At 34.1% G+C, this 20,807-nt stretch overlaps 1 protein-coding gene across 1 annotated transcript in view; it reads left to right on the top strand.

Moving 5' to 3' along the window:
- Positions 1-8,352, top strand: part of LOC118188337 (immunomodulatory peroxidase-like) — a 101,717-nt gene extending 93,365 nt beyond the window's left edge. Inside the window, exons 14-15 of the mRNA XM_085825509.1 lie at positions 1,723-1,802; positions 8,126-8,352. Of these exons, the coding sequence (XP_085681635.1) occupies positions 1,723-1,783 (61 nt within the window). The 3' untranslated portion in view covers positions 1,784-1,802; positions 8,126-8,352. The remainder of the gene's footprint in view (positions 1-1,722; positions 1,803-8,125) is intronic.
- The last annotated feature ends 12,455 nt before the right edge of the window (positions 8,353-20,807 follow it).

Here is a 20,807-nt window from a genome sequence, read left to right as displayed (position 1 = left end):
AATTTATTTCCTAATTAAGCTACCATAGAATCCCAGACATGGTACTATAACTCTTCTACTTCCAGGGCCACAACACAGAAATTCCTATTTTTATCCAGGAAGTTCTGATTAGGAGAAACCAAAGAATGATTTGGATGCCTTCCAAATTCTAAGCCCCTATGCAAGGACTAGCGGCAGTCGTGTTCTGCTATTATATCATACACTTCATAGTCAATGTGTTTTCATTACCGTTTTCACTATCCTTAAATTTTCGTTACAGACTATGGGAATTAAATTATTTTGAGTGTAAAGCCACAATTTGATCTGCGACCTGTAGTCCATCTACTGCAGTCTGTTATTTTAAAATCGGCCTTTCAAGGTGTTTTCTCCCTCCCTCAATAACGATCGTAACGCGTGTCGTCTTGACCACACATCATTTATTTTTTCCACCTTATTTCAGGGTATAATTCAAATCAGCTTTCATTCATTCTCTTTTCACGAAGCGAAACGCGCTAAACGGAAACTAAGTGGAAAAACACAGTGGGTGACTTGACCATCTAACGCAAATGTTGTTACCATGGTAACCAGGCAAACCGGGCAGAGTAAAATGACCCTGAAGTTCTTCTTTTAAAGTAATAGACTATAGTAGTAGTAGGTGCATTTTCTTTATACATTCCTGCTGTTAAATTGCATGCTGCTTTTCCAAGAATCGCATTTCAGTGCATAGGCTTTTATTAAGATGTTTCTAGATTTTAAAATTCATGACTAAGTAAAGTTTAATTAGGTGACTCTTAAGAAAGTAGTTAAGTGATGTGCTGTGAATTAGTCAACATTATTTGTTTAGCTCGTTACAAAATAACAGCAAAGAGAAGTAAGAAATAATTTTTTAAAAAAACAAGTAATTAAGACAAAATATTCCTTAATCAATGATCATGAAGGAGGACTTCGGATAAAAAAAGGATTCAGTAAAGATGCAGCAAACGAATCATCAGTTTTTTTTTGGGGGGGGTTACAGAAAGTAGATGGGAAATGAGAGAACATTTTAGATGGTTTTCGGCATTTGAAGGCTCTTATATATTATACTAGTAATTCTAATTCTTTATAAATATTCAAGGAATACTTTCATTAAAGAGCCCACCAGCGACCGAGCGGTAAAGTCGCTGAACACTGGTAGTTCGGTCCGAGGTTCGAATCCCGCGAACGGGTTGGATGCATGCGTGTTTTCGTGGTTTTCCCCATGTGTAACGTGTATACGAGCCAGTTTCCCTTAGAAAGTCCTCCACGAAGGCATCCCTCCCTTTAGGCAAATAGCCCTAGTGTGCTTTTCCGTAATTAAATACACCAACACCAACTTTCATTAAAGCTTGAATTTTCATAAAAATGTGTTTTAACATGAATATGTATTTATAAGTGAACATTTTGAATTTTTGGAGTTTAAAAATGAGAATTATATTTTTGTCAAGTTAATAATCATATTTGTTCATTGAGCCTTTTACTGAAGTCTAAAATTATTAATTCCTAAGCAACGCTTATATCCAAAAGAAGAAAACAAGTATATTTTTGCCTTTCCCTAAGTAAATGTATGCATGTATATGTAGTTGAATTCGCAGGTGTATCTACGTGTGCATCTTCTTCTTGGAATGTATATAGAAAAAATATGCTTAGAAAAAGAAATACTTTCAATATGAACAATTCTCTCTCCATAAATAATAATATGTCAAATTTGCTTTATTTCGTTTTTAGAAATAGAGTCGAGGAATGTGATCAGCTACCAGAGATGGATCTGACAGCCTGGAGAGAATAGCCAAGTTCCAATTCACCTAGTATGTATTTTGCTCAGTAAGCTGAAAGAGAATGTTCTCAAAATGAAATTCTGGTTTTAATTAAGGAGTGCCTTTTGAAATTTTTTCCTAATGTGAACACTTGAATTTTCTTACTAATAATAATTCAGGCTTATTTAGTTTTGCGGAAATTTTAAAACCAAATGTTTTATCTGAAATAGCTTTAAAAAGTTAATTATTTATACCAATTAAACATAAAGACCAACTTAATTTGAAACAAGTTACTGATTACATTAGAGGCATAGCCCTGAAATTTAAAAGCCGAACAAAATAAATTAGAGATGAGACACTGTGCTATGATTTAAAAGCAAAATATTAGTCAAAACATCTAATTAACAAAGTCTCAAGTTTCAGAAAACTGCAAGGTACTAAAGAAACGTACATCAAAAGCAAAAACAGAATTATATATAAACCTGAAACAGAAAGAAAATTGAAAGATTTCGGAAGGTTGTCTAATTCTTTAATTTTCTTCAGAAAGCAGATATCTGTAGTTCCCGAATCATATTGGTGAATATATTTCTAAATTAGCCATTAGAGATCATATTTATAAATCCTGAAACATATTAATAAAATTAAAAATAATAATAAATTAAAATTTAGTAATAAGTAAAACTTTAGTTATTATGTCAAAATCATCTTAGGGTTTAGAAATTGAAGAATGATAGAAGTAAACAGAAATAGAAAAGTGCACAAAACTCGTATTATATTTAATGCAAAATAAGGCAATAACAAAGCAACGTTTATATCCGAAAGAAGAAAACAAGTTTATTTTTGCCTTTCCCCTAAGTAAATGTATGCATGTATATGTAGTTGAATTCGCAGGTGTATCTACGTGTGCATCTTCTTCTTGGAATGTATATGCAGTTGTAAAGATTGAGCGGATTAAAAAATAGTAGCACTTTTTATTATAACTAATAATATTTTTAAGGTATAAATCATTTTAACCGAGTAATTCGCAATATAGTTTAAGAAATTTTTATGGTATTTAAATATTCTTCGATACAATAGCTGTATATACTATAAAGGCTGTCTTTTACAGATGAATTTTGACAATGAATGGGCAATTACTATGTGTGTGAAAAATACATTTGATATTTATTGATTTCAATTCTCTATATATAACATATTCATGAGGTAAAATGTCTTTAATGCAATCTTTTTTACTAAAAAAATGTAATTATGTACACCAGCGTTTTTCAATCCGTGGTTCTTAAAGCCTGGCCTGTATTACTCCTATATTTCCAAAAAAGTAAAAATGAACAAAACTCAAATTAACTATATATGTAATATATTCAGGAGCAGGAATTTTGATGTCTTAGAATGCAAAAACGACGATCCACAATGAATAGGAAATTTAGAGGCGAATGCAGATTAAATCTTCAGTTTTATTTTCGACAACATATTGCGGCTACACACAAGTCCGCACATTAAATGTGCCTGTTCCAAAAGGCTTACATTTTTGATATATTTGAAGCAAAAAAGAAGCAGACAGACAGCAGTGTAACTAGGCCAAAGCGTGGAAAGCAAGTGCGTAATGTTCAGGATGAAATCTTAAGTCAGACTGAGTTAGTTTTGGTTTTCAAAGCATTTTGATTGGATAGTTAATATTGATCTAAAATTACTATTGGCTGGTTGAGTTTAAGTTCCATTTACATCATCATAATTAAGTAAAAATCATATGACATAGAATACTTTCGAAATGACGCAGTGCAGAGAGGAGTTTCTATTTTTAGAATATAGAAGAAAAATTAATTTACGCTGTTAATTTAATCTTTTATATATTCTTTATTTTTCTTACATATTTCCCCCCTTCAAGAAGAAAAAGGCATAGCGACAGAGGAGCCGTTTTAAAGAAAAAGCGTTAAAGCACTAACAAATGAAAAAAAAATAAGTCATAAAATTTTGATCCTGTAAAGTATAATTTATGAATATCAATTTTCTAAAATAAATTTTAATTTTTAGGGTCCTATTGAATTTTTCAGCAATTCAGTCCAAAAGTCTCGTTTGAGAGTTCACATAATCATAATTCTTCAGGAAAGGTTCTTGTTATCACAGAATATCAAAAAATAAACTTTTGCACAATCATTAATTAAATGTAATGCACATAAATATTTATGATACGAATTTCCATACTGATAAATTATATTTTAACACCAAAAATATAATAGGAGTAACTGTTTCAGAAATTATGGTTTCACCGTTATCTTTCATTTACAATTCTTTTATTTTACCGTACTGGAAGGCCTCGCAATACTTCTAAACAAACATATCCATCAATAGAGCTGTCCTCTTCAGCTAACCAGTGTGTTCTCTGCACTGGTGGCCCAAATAAAGAATATATCTCATACTATAGTTGAAAATCTCAGAATTCGAAAATTACATATGGCAACCATTTACCGCTTTTCCTTGTAAGGCTGACATTTTATGAAATTTATTACCGGTTATCCAAGTGGTTTCAAATTGGAGGCCCTGAAGCAATTTTTTTGCGGACGGCGAAGACATTTTAATTTATTGTTGCACTAAAAATAATCTCTTTATTTGAGAACGCACTTATAGGTGAACAGCTTCATTTCACAGCTCAGAATTAATGACAAAAGAGACCGATTGACCAATTACAATCTACAGTCTATGATGAAGACAGTTCTAACATTTTCTCTCCGAGGCTACAGACTTTAACAGAATTCTGTCAAATGTTAAGCTGTAGTAAGAAATAAAGAAACTTACTATTACAAACATATGTATTTTTATTTATGCCTCGAAGGAAAATTCAAAAAATGAGAGAAAGGGACTAGGTTGTTATTATTTATTCCCCCGTTTTTTCTGTTTAATAAACTCCGTCTGAAAACTGAGAACATTTTCACAATTTGTTTATTTTTAGTTTAAATTAAAGTAAATTATTTAACGATTAATCAAACCTGTCAGAATTATTTAAGAGCAGTGTCAGTCTAAGAATTTAATAGTATTTAGCTGTTAATATATTTGAATTACAAGGTGTAGCCAACAAAATTGTTTTATGCTTACCAAACTTTAGTTTCAAATTAGAAAATAAATGTGAATTTAAATTTGTTTCCTTATACGATATTATTATTATTATTATTATTACGATTTATGTGTGTTTTGATAAATATTTAGTAAGCGAAATTGAAAATTCATTTAAAATATTTTTTATTTGTTAATTACATTTTTCATTTTGATTTAAAAAAATCTAACCCGTCAGCTGTTTTCAGATCGTACATTCGGCCAGAATGCAATTTGAGATTAAAACTGGGTTACCCTATCTATAGACTTTTCACTTTGGTCTTAGCAACAAAAGAGGAATTTAAAGTGTTATAAGACCGTGGTACCATCCTGTCGCTGCACATCTGGATCAGCTGGAACTCATTACCAAAGAAAATGGAATATAGTAAACAATACAAATGTGCAATTAAAAATTACGATTCAATTTGCTTCTATGCATTTGTGCGGAAAAAGAGTTTTTATCAACTCAAATAATAGCAAAGTACAGAAACTGACTTGGTGTATGTGCTGATATCAGACTTATGCTTACCAGTATATATCCAAACATAGTAGAATAGCTTGACAAGAATCGGCATGTTCATCTCCATCTCATAAATCTGAATACCATACTTATTTAATTTTTCGTTAATAAGGAAACAATCATTAAAATTGTTCTAGAATTATTAAAAATTCTAGATTATTCTAGATTTGTTAACAACGAATTATTATTAAATTAATTAAACAAATTATTATTAAAAAGGAAAATTGTTCTAGATTATTCTAGAATAATTAAAAGCGAATATAAATTGTTTTCTATAAATGAATTAATATGAATATCAAACCAAATGAGTTTTAATAAACTGTACTTTAAAAATAAAAGCAGGGTTGTAGTAACATATGCTAAAAATTTCTCTCGAAGAGGACAAGAGTAAGATTGTCCGTAGACCATTCTAACTTTTGGTAGTCCCCACTTGAAAACGTTTGAGAAAAGCTGGTACACACTATTTTTTATTAACACTGTCAAACCTTAATTAATTAAACGTAAGAAGCCTATGGGAATTAATATCTTGAGAAGCTGAGAACCAAGGCGTACAAGCATGACATTTTCTTCGTGTAAAGATGGAGTTGATAATGCTCTTAAAATGTGATTGGATTGATGCTAACATTCATGATTGAGAGATGGTAATCAGTGAATAAAGAACGCAGCTGCGATGTTGGGAATTTTGTTCATCATCCAAAATTTGAAGGAAACTGCATTATTTGAAAGGAATAAGGAAGAAGGTGAAAAGGTCAATTATATCTTTTTAAATTAATGGATCGATGGGCGATGCTGAAGACGATGCAAAACTTAAAGTTCTGCTTTACTTTATATAGGTTCAAGACCATATGCTTATGTTAAGATTCAAAGGGAAATATCATTCCATCCGGAGTTGTAAATTTCCGTTGTATTTCAAAGCGCTGAAATGCCATTCATCCGTGTTCCCAGTCCGTCCACGAACAAGACTTGCATTTTTACTGTTTTTGCTGCTCTTACACAGGTTGTGTTATGTTGAATATGTCGTCAGGGGTATATAGCAAAATTCTCCTACAGAGAAAATGGCACTGACTCGGCTTCAATAACGAGTTTTTTTTTTTTTTTTTTTTTTTTTTTGGTAGACGTTACTTGAAGACGTAAATTTCATTTAGACGTAAGTTAAGGGAATATTATACACAGACATAGACTAGCAACAAAGATAATCCAACTTGCCTATCCCAAAAAATTCCATGCGGGATGAATCTATGACGTCCTTTTATGTACAGCTTGAAGTCCCTCACTTTTAGTTGTTAAGCGTCAGTTTGATTAGGATAAAGCGCGTTCAGACTGCTACCGTAAATGGAAAGTGATTTTTTTTCTAAAGGTAAAGTACAATTAAATGTAAGAACTTTTTTCTTTTACGATATCTCACTTCAACCACTGAACGCACGTGGAATATCATTGGTGGATTGATATCGTATATTTTTTTATAACGAATGGCGGCAACCAATAAAATGTGAAAAAGGTTGGCATGAAATATGTTTCCACTAACCCTGAGCATGATACTACCCAATTAATTGATTTTTTCTTCATCTATCTATCTTACATATTAATGCTCATAAGGGCAGTTACCTTCGCAAGATTGTTTAGAAAATTACATTTTTGAATCCACGAAACTTTGAGATTGTTGCTTTCATTACAAGTAAATCCATAAAGTAAATATTGATTAACTTTCATAGCTGGAGAACTTTCAAAGTAGGCGATATTTTAATTTGTTTTCTTTCTTGCTGAGATAAATTAGTTTACTATTTCTTACTTTCGTTGTCTTTAATAGAAATATATTATCTCAACGAATTTTTATCTTTTAAAATAAATAAATTAACCTGATATTTGCTAGTTATTAGTTATTCTGAAGTAAGAGAAAGAAATGCAATCTATTTATCTTCCAGTATATTTTTCATTTGAATAGTATATTTCTATCAGGCAATAAACGGGTATCAAAGGAAGGCACGTTAAAACTGCAAAATAAAAATGAAAATAAAAACTCTTCTGATATCAGTTTTGGCTCCTTAGAGCCTAATTTTGTAAGATTTCGTTCATTAAATTTCAATGTTCATCTCTCGACTAGGTATTTATCTCTAGTTAATAATATTTGGTTGGAGTTTAGGCAAAACTGAAAGGTCGAAAGCCTTCTGTATCTAAACATTCTGTCATGAATGATTCTACCCTTCTCCTGAAGCAAGAAAATTTAATGGAAAATTAAAGCTCTATTTGTGACTCAAACTTTGTAGTGTATTTGTACACCGTTCAGAGAAAAGGATGTATTACAGCATGAATTAACTGCAAAACTCAAGTTCTTTATGGCGTTAATTCCCACCAAATTACTATGACATTTTACGGTAAAAAACGCACTTCCTTTTCTTTACAGTTAAACGAATTTTAAGAATGTATTAATAGATTCTTAAGCCATTTCTTAAGAAGGAAAAGAAAGTACACAAAATTAGAGCTCACGTTTGAAATTTAAAAGATAAACATTTATGTGCAATGTTAGACATAGCTACATCAGGAAAAGTGTTGTTAAATTATAGAATGAACAATCTTGCTCACCGGGAGATGCGAAGAAGACATTCCTGAAATGTTTGTTATTAACCGTATGATAATTATTTAACAAGCATTGTTATTCTTTTTTTATGAATGCTTTAGATTAACAGTTTTTGTCCATTGTCATGTATGTTTTATTATATTTCATTTTAATATAGTAATTTAGCTTAACATACATCTTAATTTATTTCAGATGTACATTTAGAAATTATCAAATGAATGGATGTAAAAGTTCTTCTGATTCGGAAGGAATATTAGAGAAGACGTATAAAACATGGGCACAACTGCAAGGAACTTAATCACAAGGTACAAGTGTGAAGTACAGAAGAATATTCCGAAATCATCATGAAAACAGAACATCTCGAAATCATGTTCATCACTAAAAATATCCAGAAAAATTAAATGTTGTTATAAGTACCATTTTTCTATTGTTTCAGTAGTTATTTAGTGCGTACGTTGAACATCTAAACAGAAGTGTAGATTTTTTAAAGCATGCAAACAGGCTGAGAAACGCGAAAATATTATACCTCGAGATATAAGAAACTGCCCCCCCCCCAAAAATCTCTCTGTAAAGAGTATGGTGTTTATTGCTTACAAGTTTCCAGAGATTATGCCTCGTTGCATTACTGTAATTCTACTCCTTCCCAGGGTGCATCAGGTTTTCGCATTTCAGTGTACAAAAGTTGTTAAAAAAGGAAAATAAAATAAAAAATCTAAATCTCCCCTCCCCAAAAAAAATAGAAGTGATTTTGATTTTAACATCACCCCAGACGGTTTGTTAAAGTTTTTTTATCCTCGTTGAGCTGGCAGTTTATCTCTTTGCTGTTAAATTCAGTCCTGTTGAAAAACCAAAGATAACAGAACATATTTTTTTTTTTGTTTCTAAACTTCATTATTAAACATCACTTGCTTCACACTTACGCTGCTTGAAATTTAACAGAAAATTACAAAATTTTTAAACCAGTATATCTTTAAAATTACCGATATAGTGTTAAGTGTTGTTTTACATTTTTAAACCCAGAAGGACTATTGTTCTCGAACTTTACTTTTCTTGTCCGTTTCACTTTTCGAATAACTAGCGGCTAAAGCCGTCTAAAATAGTTACATAACTAATTTGATCCTTACTTGGAAAAAAGGCGAAACACTCTCACGTAATTTGGTAGTGGATTGGTTGTTCCTCTTGACAAGTCAATTAATCTAGGTAAATAACAATGGCTACCTTTTCAGTACTTTAAATTTTACTTTTTAGAAGTTTCCCGGTTTAAAATAATATTTCTATACAGATTATTAAAATATTTTTACTACAATAGAAATCTAAATTACTTATATTTAAAATACTGACTCAAATTTATTCCAATAATTTATCACATTAATTAAATAATTCAATAATTCATCGCTTGTTCCTTGGAGATGATATATAAAAACTTTCGCTTAGTTATTAATCAGTGACCGCTCAAATCGCTTAGTTGCTAATCAATGACGGCTGTTTAAATTTAAAACTAAAATTAAAAATCTTCGCCAAATGGCAAGAAATTGGCGAATGGAAGTTAAAAATATTTTAAATCGGGTATCTTCGGATTGCTCAATAAAATGTTAAATGTTGCCATACAGTATCTATTACCTTGTACGAAGTAAAGTGATTTCAGATATCATAATTCAAAGTTAATATATGTTTTGAACGTTTCCCGAACCCATTTAGATGATTTTTCTGCACGTGCAAACATTTTCTGGAGCGTCTGTACGTACGGACAAAATAAAAGACTATTTTCCAAAGCGTATTATAAAATGAATTTGAAACAGACTCCAAGGGGATTTTTTCGTGGTGTACGTACGTACAAACGTCACGAAGAAATAGCACGTAAGCACGTACTTACGTATGTATGGTCTTTCGCATAACTAAAAAATGATTAGCCATATAACGCTGAAAATTTGTAAAGGAGACTGCTTCAACATATAGTTCTGCACCTCCCTTTTTAACGATCGAAAAGGCCAAAAGCATATATATATATATACCCACCCCCTTGCCCGGTCTTTATTTTCACAATCGTTGGTTATTATCATATACAACCAGTAGGTGAGTGTGCTGCGTTAACTATGAGGCCGATTATTATCGGCCGGGAGGATTGCAGTACACTCGCATATTACATTACTTCCAGTTGCAGAACTGTTTTAAGTGATGAAACTATTCATCCTTTTGGCAATATAAAATTAAAAAAAATTTAGTTTGTGGAAAATAAAGAATCTAACTTTTAATGGGATGTCCCGGTTCCTATACTTATATCTGGTAAAGTTTTATATTCGTTATGAAAAAATAAAAATTCAAGAAGTTCGACTTCGTATGACAAATTTGACCGGGAAACTTAATTTAAACATTTACAGTTTTGGATGTCATTTCCAGTTTGTTTTGAGGGATCGGTTAATTAAGTTAGAATAATTCCAGCAAATAAATTTAAATGAAGTGTAGCAAAAACACGTCCAATTTAATAGGCAAGGAAGTCATGTGGTGTGCACATATGATTTTCTTACATTCGTTATATTATTTTTTTCAAAATAATACATAGCGATAACATATGATGATACAGTATATATGTTATGAAAAAAGCTAAAAGACGTAGTAATGTTGATGGCGTAGCATGTAGATCCATACCGAGGAAGAGGAAATTTGATTACATAGAATGTTAATCCATAATGAATAGGAAACTTACCAGTCGAGGCAGATTAAGTTTCATTTTTATTCAAATTCACATCTGTAGCCCCATTTCACTTGGCACACTAATCGTGCCTATTTCTAGAACATTTACATTTTTGAACGCTAGAGATACAAACGAAGGGCGCATTAACCCAATATGTAACATCTCCAAGAGGAAGGTTTTGGTTTAGGTTAGAAAAGTTTCATTTCTCACAGTTTATTTCCGAATCAATTTAAGTCATATCAACTACGTCATTAAGCGTTACTCAAGCTCTGACATAGATTTATCTACAAATGACGCAGTTCGGAAACGTTACTAATTCCTTTTAGAGTAAAAATGAGGAATTAAAATTTATAATTGTATGCGTGTCGGTCTGTTGCAGTTATGGTGTGTGTGTCCATGTACGGTGTGTCTAATTTTGCAAACATTGCTGCGGTGTTTGAAAGTGGAAAATTAAGTAAGTAAAGAAAGAATAACGACAAAAAGAACGGTAGCTGTTGTATCGAGAGAATAAAATCTTGAGGCAATCAAGAGACAGTGAAGGCAGCTGACTACTTTGGCATTTCACGGATAACAGTAGGAGACTGGAAAAGGGAACAAATAGAAATAGAAAAATGCTTTGCATCAAGAATTATGGAGTATGCAATAAAAAAGAAAAACTGTGAAAAAATATGGGAAAGTAAATGAAGCATAAAGTAAGTGAAGCGTTGTATGTTTGGTTTACACCATGGGTGTCTAAACTATGACCGTTTGAGGGCCGCATGGCAAAGGAAAAAAATTTGTGGGGCAGCATTGCAAAGAAAGAAAATTTTCGGGGCCACACATATAATATTTTTTACAGAATTGAAATAAAAATTAGCTCTATGATGTTTTATTAAAATTAATTAACTTCTTTTTATTATTAATTTTTGTAATTTGAATTACGTATGTATAGGTATATATTTATTATTAATTTTTAAAAGTTTCGATTCATTTAGTTTGGATTTCATAAAGATGGAAAAAATTCAATTTAATGAGATGGATGAATTTTCTTCTGTGGAACAAACAAATCGATATCGAGTTCAATGGACGAAATTGCAATGGAATCCTGCGAACGGGCTGGCTGCGTGGGTGTTTTCGTGGTTTTTCCAATGTGTAACGTGTATACGAGCGGGTTTCCCTTAGAAAGTCCTCCACGAAGGCATCCCTCCCCTTAGGCAGATAGCCCTAGTGTGCTTTGCCATAATTAAATAAACCAAACCAAGATGTTTGTCAGCGATCTTTGCCCTATTTTGGTTTTTTGTATGCTTCATTCTTAAAAATAATTGTTCACAAATATAGGTACTGCCAAAAGCTGAAGACATTAATAAAGCATGATTGTGTAAATTAGGATATTTATCGCGGGGTAGGTAATCTTTATAAAACTCCAGTAAAGAAACATTTTCAAATTTTTCTTTCAGTTGAATGTGACTTTGCAGTTAATAACATCATCACATACTAAGATGTTTTTATTTAAATTTTTATTTTAAAATAAATGTCAACGAATCGATTATATATGAATCAAATTCAAACATTTATTTTTTAATAAACATTTGCTTATTTAAATACTTTCATAATTTGCGTTTGGGCCGCACTTTAGACACCCATAATTTACACGGTTCAGACAAAAGTGGGCCTATTTCAAGGCTTATTTTACAGCAAAAGGCACTGCATTTTCATAATTATTTCAACGAAGGTACCCAAATTTCACAAAAAGTATCGGTTGGCTGGAGCGATGGAAGAGACGTTACGGTATCCTTAAGTGTTTATAGTGAAAAACTATCATCGAATTTTAAAGAAATGAAGACCTATAAGGAAACTGAAGGAAATTAATCGAAAATGAAAAGCTAATGAATGATCGGGTATTTAAATGTGATGAGTCAGCCTTTCATTACAAAATTTTACCTACAAAAATGTGCATGGATCAACAGTGATAATTTTAAAAAATAGTTCTTTAAGGAATTCATTCCTTCAGCAGAGAAGCCTTTGAAGGAAAATAATTTACCCATAAAAGCTGTTTTATTGCTAGATAATGCTTTAATGCAATCTGATGGAAAGGAACTCAAGATAGTGACATTAAGGCAATGTTTCTTCCTCCCAGTGTAACCACCATATGCCAGCCTGTGGACCATGATGTTTTGGAAACGACAAAAAGGAACTATTGCAGGAAAGTAGTATATACAACGTCTTTTCTAGCACACCGGATCATCCAGTTTATTCAGTGATCGAGTTTTTCAAGTGTCTTTTCTAGCACAAAAATTTCTCCCCCCCCCCCCGAGTGCTGAATGTTTTTTGGTTATCGAGTTATCTGGGTGTAGGTTTTTTGCGTCGAACGAGCGAAAAGGGCAAGAGATGTTGGAATTGCACGGTTAGTGAAATGAATCGAGGAGGGGCTTTTGCTGGGGATGGGGGAATGTTCAGAGAGGGAGAGACTCAATCATTTGAGAATGTGTTTTTTAAAAACAATTGAAGGCATTAGATAAGGTGCCAATTAGAGTCTTTTTTGAAAACAAAGTTCTGAGGATGCATATAGTTTAGATTCAGTGAAAGAATTAGCTTTGAAATGTTATTATATTAACCTTTACTGATGTGTAACGATGCATGATGGAGTCAAGGAAAGTGAAGGGGGTTATTTTTGTATAAAAAGACTTTATTAACTATGAAATCAGATTCAAGCGGAGAGAGAAAAATATGTAGAATTGCAAAACAAAAGGTAAGATATAAAGACCTTTTTAATTGAGGATATAATGTTCAGTGAGATTGTACAAAGATGTATGAAGACTATAAAGTATCTGTTTACGTTTAATGCAACTCTGAGTTTTGAAAATTGTTTCATATGATAGAATTTTAAAAAGCAATGTAAACGAACTACAAAGTAAAAAAAAATCTGATAACAGAATATACGCAATCATAAAAAAAAAAAAAAAAAAAAAAAAAAAAAAAAAAAAAAAAAAACGAGCTATGAAGTGGAAAGAAACTGATAGGAATAATACTGATAGAAACTAATAGGAATTTTATTAAATCCTGAGATAATGTTTGATGCTTAGCTATATTCTCCCAATCCACATTTTCGCTAAATTCTTCAATAAATGGTTCACTTAACGTTTAGAACTCAGATACTTTCTTTCACACAATTCGGTCTTTATATTTCCGCAAAAATGCTTCCGACAAACTTTGATGCTCACATATCAACTCCCAATTTACTTTATGCTCATATTCCTCTATAAGAGATTCACTCAAATTTTGATACTGAGAAAGTTCTTCCAGTTAGCTACATTCTCCAAAACTCGAATTGTTTTATCAGGTTCAGTGTTCCGCCTTACTTGCTTTGGGGAACATTCAAGAACCTGACTCGGAACAGGGAGCTTACTAAAGCTATGTTCAATAAATGTGGGAAGTAGACAAGATACACAGGAAGGGTATACGAAACCCTTTATTTTTCACTCTTTACAATAATTTCCGAACTTCGGAATACAGAGACCCACCACTTGTGGTCTGAACGTAAGAATATAAAAATATTAACTAAACTCTAACTTAAATTTGGAATAATAAACAAGGGCCTACGTGGAAGATTGGCCGTATATTAACAGGAAGCCGTATGTAGTACAGAGAACTGTTAACACTACAATACGTTTAAAATTATTAAGAGGATTAAACCTCTGGCCTGGAAGGCAACCAGCAACCGAGTAAAAACTGCTAAGGCAAGCGGAATGCTTCTACTAACTCCTTCCTCTCTCTTGCTTGGCAAAAAGCCACAACTTAAGTACTTGGCGTTCGCCAGACAAATTTGCATAACTAAGTTAAAGCTTTTAATTCTGGCCGGAAGTAGAAAATAAGAAGTGATAGTAAAGATTTAAAATAAAATAAACGTTAGTAAAACTTAAGATCCTTACATACTTCCCGCCAAAGTTAATTAGTTTGAAACTGAGGTCTAAAACGACATTGTTGAAAGCTTTTAAAACGCCTAGAATCTAAGGCGAGGCCAATCTTTTACAAACATTTCTCACTAGAAACTAGAAATTTAAAAAAAATTTGTTTTTACATTATCAGCTCCATGGACAATTACTTTTCATCTGTACTGCATCTAAACAGGAGCTTTTAGTTGAAATCTGGTTCCTTCCAGAGATCTGGAAGGAAAACTAGTTTAATGAAATGTTACACAATTAAATGGCAAGTCACATGAATATTTATATTTCTGTTAACATTCTTATTTCATTCATGACTTTTATTTAATTATCTCTCCCCGTGCTCTCTCACATGTGTTGTACAAGAAAACACCGAACACGAATGTGTTTATGTACCAGTGTTCAACACTGCCTCCTACAATCAAAACACTAACGTGCTAAAATTCAACATAACAAGACCTCGTAACACACCCTATCTTCATCTCTAAACCCTGAGGTACTATTCTGAAAGTGGCTAACTCTGAAGTGTAGCGTCAGAGAGCCTAACTACATTCATTCAACCTTTAACACATATTCACAATACTTTTCTCTTTTTTTTTTTTTTTCAGTCACACGAATAAGTTTAAAATTTTTGGCATTACTTTCACTTTTACCATATCACAGTATTTCTTAACATTTAAAATAACAGTTCACATTGTATATAAGAACAAATTAACATGCCGTTAATTTTACGCAATTTAAAACATACATTAGTAGTACATTGTTAACTTCTATTCTTTTCCAAGCAAGTGCCAATTCTTCTACATTGAAACACTACATTTCAAAAGTCTTTCAGACTAAAACTTCTTTCTTGCCAGAATCTTTTAAATGAAATTTATACAATAACTTTTACAATATTTAAGTATTTACACATTCCTATTATACATCAACTTTAGTTTTACGCGCGAGTAATTGAAAAACATAATACCAAAATCGGTAACAACTCATTTCTCGCCTTTTTGGCGATAAAGGTAGACCTCACATGAGGTAAAACTTCTTGAAATCTGCCACTTGCAGTAAGAATGAAAGATTAACTTAAGTTTGCAAAGTAACATAAAATTTTACTTATCTTTGTGATATTCGGACATTCTTTTCTCTACCCAATCCTGGAAGGTAGCAACGATTCGTGTTTGATTTATCCTCCTTCTTGTGCGAGCTCGCCCTTCAGTGCCTTCCTCTAGGAGCTTTCTTTTCCCTCCAGTTCGGTCACCCTTGAATACCTTCTTTTTCGTTTCTGCCTGTGGTCTTGGCCGTTTGATGGCCGCTGGTCTTGGCGGAACCGGGACACTTCTCTCTCGTTCCTGCTTGGACCTCGTTGCTGGCCGTTCAAATTTTCCTTGTAACTTTTCCTCCGCCGCTGATGGTCTTTCCGCAATTCGGCGACATTTGCTGCGTAGAGTCCTGTCCGATGAGTAAATCTTCCGTTTGGGAGTCGGGTTATAGTTGCCGTTATTTCTCCTGGCTCTCTTTGCATTCGTCGTACTTCTCCCTTCTTCATTCTGGGGTGGTCGTGCGCTCTCTTTTGTGGTCGGTGGAACGGCTTCTTTTTCTTGTTACCTTCAATTTTCCAACGGGGAAACTTTCTTTTCAATTGCTCCTGCCTCCTAATGGCTTGTCCTTGTGCTTGTCGTTGTTCCACCTCTGGAGCTTGTGCCTGCAGTGCCTGCCGTGCCGGATCCTGCAAAAGATCTTTAAATATTTGCATTTTATTACGGTCATAGTATGGTTTTATTTGGTCAATGTTTGCGGAGCATGTTTCACCATTCCTGGCTTTTAACACCACTACAGCGTGAGTTATTTTTTCCATGACATATGGTCCTTCAAATCGTGGAAAAAATTTGGCAGTTTTATCTTCTGGTGCTGAAGAAAGTGAATGCTTAATTTTTAATACTTCATCTCCTACTTTATAAGTTACTCCCCGTCGTTTTAAATCATAATAGAGCTTCTGTTTTCTTTGTGCTACTTCAGTGTTCTTTTTTGCTTCTTTAATTAATTTTTCTATATCACCCATTTTAAATTCTGGGGCTCTTTGTTGAACATAAAATAATTTATCTAACGGCGTTATCATCTTTCTGTCTAAAAATAACTCAGCAGGAGTTTTGCCCGTTGTATCATGTTTTTCGGTCCTGAGGGCGAAAGCAAATTCATTGACATAGTTATCCCAGCTTTTATGAAAATTTTTAACATAACTACGGATAATTTTCACTATATTTCTATTGACCCGTTCCGCTAAATTTGATTGCGGCCGATACGGGACCATTTTTAAATGACGTATGCCCAGTTTTTGGCACATGTCTTCAAATACATTACTTACAAATTGAGGACCATTATCCGATATAACTTTTAGGGGCACCCCGTATTTTAAAATATATTTATTTAAAATAGAATCAGTAACTAATTTCGCGGAGGCTAGTTTTAAGGGAACAATTTCGGTCCACTTACTAAAATGATCAACCATAACAAGGACATAGCGACTTTTATTTAACTGACTTTTTGGGAAAGGGCCCAATAAATCGATGCCAATTATTTCATTTGGAAATTCGGATTTAATACTATTTAGAAACCCGGCCGGGCGGAAATTAATATAATTAACTGCTTGACATATTGGGCAGGACTGGACATATGCCCTTGTTAACTTTTGCAGTTCAGGAAAATAGACTGCCTCGCGTACGCGTTGGATAGTTTTTCGAATACCAGCATGAGAAGCTAATGGGCTGTCGTGTAACTCCTGCAGGATATTTAATCTAAGACTAGCTGGGATAACAGGTCGAAATTAGTTGTTGGAATTTGTAGTTTTTGTATAAAATAATAGACCATCTATTAGTTCGTAATGGGCCGCCCTATTTCTTATCGGCACAATATCTTGGTGGCTAAAATTTTCAGGATCCTTTAAATACTCATAAATGTTTCCAAACTCAGGATCCTTACCCAGTTCGGTTATCACAGTTTCTCGGGAATTCATTGTACATGCTGTGAGCATTGCCACCTTTACAGTATTACCTTCTTTATCTATTTTTATTCTGGATAGGGCATCTGCTACGATATTTTCCTTTCCGGGGGTATGCTTGATTACCAGATTATATTCTTGTAGCTTGAGTGCCCATCTTATTAACCTTGGGGATAAGTTTTTCCCTGAGTACAATCTAGTTACCGCCGCATGATCAGAATACACTGTTATTGGGCTCTTCCAAAATAGACTCGGAACTTTTGCACTGCTAACAGAACTGCAAGTGCCTCTCTCTCAGTCGCAAAATAATTTCTTTGTGTTTGATTTAAAGTTCGACTAAAAAATGCCACGGGCTGCCGATTTTGCGAAAGTACCGCTCCTACCGCATAATCCGAAGCATCCGCTGAAATTTCTAAATTCTCATCCTTTTCAGGAAATCTCAACACAGGGGCTTGCGTTAATGCTTGCGTTAATTTTTCGAAAGCACTATCGGCTTCGGCCGTCCACGAGAATCTTGCCTTTTTCCTTTTTAATTTTAACAATGGTTCAGCAATAGCTGCAAAATCTTTTATAAAGGACCTATAATATGAACAAAGTCCTAGAAAAGAAGAGAGCTTCTTCGCCGTATTTGGCGGCGGATACTTTTGCACAGCGAATATTTTTGATTCGTCTGTCTCGATTCCATTCTGAGATATTTTGTAACCTAAATATTTTAATTCAGGGACTGCAAATTTGCACTTTTCGACATTAACTTTTAGACCGGCCTCATTTAATAAAGCAAACACCTGTCTTAAATCCTGTACATGTTGGTCCAGATTATCACTAGTAATAATGATATCGTCTAAATAGATAAATGTGGACTTTCCAAGAACAGGCCTTAACCTAATGTCCATACATCGCTGAAATGTTGCCGGTGCCCTTGAAAGGCCAAACGGCATACGCAGGAATGCATAAGTGCCAGACTTGGTTATAAAAGCAGTCTTAGGCACGTCCTCCGGTCTAACCCCTATTTGAAAATAACCAGTCGTCAAGTCTAAACTCGTCATATATTTGGTAGACGTTATGTTCCTTAGAATTTCTTCAATAATAGGTAACGGATATACCGGATATTTAGTTATGGAGTTTAATTTACGATAGTAAATCGCGAAACGCCACCTTTTTGGATGTGTTAATGGATAGTCATTGTTTTTCTTACATAAAACCACCGGGCTAGCATAACTACTTGAGATGGGCGTTATGATGTTTTTACGTAGCATATCGCTAATGTGCCATTCTATAATTTTTTCCTTTTTCTTATCATACCGGTATGCTTTGTGGCGAATTGGCATTGAATCTCCGGTGTCAATACTATGGTTAGTAACTTGAGTAAATCCTGGAATATCACTAAATAACGAAGCAAATTCACTTACCACTTGTCGGATTCTTTGTTGCTCTTCCTTAGGCAGGTCGTTAAGGTTTAACATTGGCGGTTCCGTTTTTTCTTCTCGAACTGGTTTCATCGTCAGCTTAAGGGACGCTTCATTAAAATCCAGCCTTGCTTCTGCCTCTGAAAGAAAATCTATCCCTAAGATAATATGTGCTTGCAGATTCTTTACTATAAAAAACATAACCTTTACTTGTTCGTCCTTGATACGAACGTATAGCGGTAATTTACCTATGCACTTGCATCTTTCTCCTTGCGCCGCTAACACTGTCGTATTATCCGAATTATATATGCGGTATTTCCGAAAATACTTCCTAAAAAAATCTTCTGCCACACAGGAACACTGCACGCCTGTATCCAGGAGTGCGGTGGCTGGGATGTTATTCACCAACACTTCAATCTTTGGAAGAGTCAAATTTTTCACCATTACTGAATTTAAGTTGAAGGAAGACGGGTTTTCTTGGCCTTCGGATTTCCGCACCCTCCCGTCAGCAGAAATCCGTTTTAGTGTAAATCTTTCTTCATTTCCATGCTTTCCTTTTTTTTCCACTGGCCTTGAGACTTTTTTCCTGGATTGCTATTGAACTGTCGACGTTCGCCGGCTGTTTTTGGATGCTCAGGTTTCCTTGCCCACTGATTCGCTTTGCTTCCGTAGCCGTGTGCTTGACTTTGCTGTGGTCTTGGCTCACCAAATTGGTTTCGTTGTTGATATTGGCGTCTTCTTTCAATGTCCGCCATTCTTCTACTTTCAAACTGGATTGCTAGCTCAAATAACTTTTCCAGTGTAGTCGGATTCCTTAATTCAATAAAGTCTTGTACTTGGGGAAGTAACCTCGGCAAAATCACTTGAATTATCTCAGGATCCGGACGGTTTCCATACAAGAGTTTGAAGACGTGAATTTTTCTTACAATAAAGCTTGAGAGATTTTTAATTGGTTTCTGGTATATGCTGAAAAGTTCCGCTTCTAATTTCGCACGATCCCTTACGACAGGGAAGGCTTTTACTAAGGCAGTCTTGAAATTTTCGTAAGTATAGGTGGGACTTCCTGCTTGACCCAAGAGACTTCTGCCTATACATTTGAACCAATTAAGCGCTTGGCCCCTCAAAGCGCTGGTAGCTAATGTTACTTTCTGGAACTCGTGCACGGGATACATCATGAAGTGGTCATCTAGTTTTTCCAAAAAACTGGTTACCGGTGAGTTTCCATTAAATGTTGCTTCTGGTTTCATCGCTGCGCACATGGTCTGGACGATGTAACCAAATCCTTCCAGGGCGGCAGCTGGCATTTCTGGATTCTGAGCCGCTTCTGCAGGCAGCACAGGTTCTTCTTGAAACTCGGCCATGGTTATTCTTCTTCGTCGGGCGCCACTATCAGGTTCAGTGTTCCGCCTTACTTGCTTTGGGGAACATTCAAGAACCTGACTCGGAACAGGGAGCTTACTAAAGCTATGTTCAATAAATGTGGGAAGTAGACAAGATACACAGGAAGGGTATACGAAACCCTTTATTTTTCACTCTTTACAATAATTTCCGAACTTCGGAATACAGAGACCCACCACTTGTGGTCTGAACGTAAGAACATAAAAATATTAACTAAACTCTAACTTAACTTTGGAATAATAAACAAGGGCCTACGTGGAAGATTGGCCGTATATTAACAGGAAGCCGTATGTAGTACAGAAAACTGTTAACACTACAATACGTTTAAAATTATTAAGAGGATTAAACCTCTGGCCTGGAAGGCAACCAGCAACCGAGTAAAAACTGCTAAGGCAAGCGGACTGCTTCTACTAACTCCTTCCTCTCCCTTGCTTGGCAAAAAGCCACAACTTAAGTACTTGGCGTTTGCCAG

The sequence above is a fragment of the Stegodyphus dumicola genome, chromosome 10 (genome assembly GCF_044657685.1).
Source record: "Stegodyphus dumicola isolate Sdum_Otavi_A_Nest chromosome 10, ASM4465768v1".
Lineage (NCBI taxonomy): Eukaryota > Metazoa > Arthropoda > Arachnida > Araneae > Eresidae > Stegodyphus > Stegodyphus dumicola.
The sequence above is the reverse complement of the archived record's forward strand: the minus strand, read 5'-3'. Positions and strand labels throughout refer to the sequence as shown.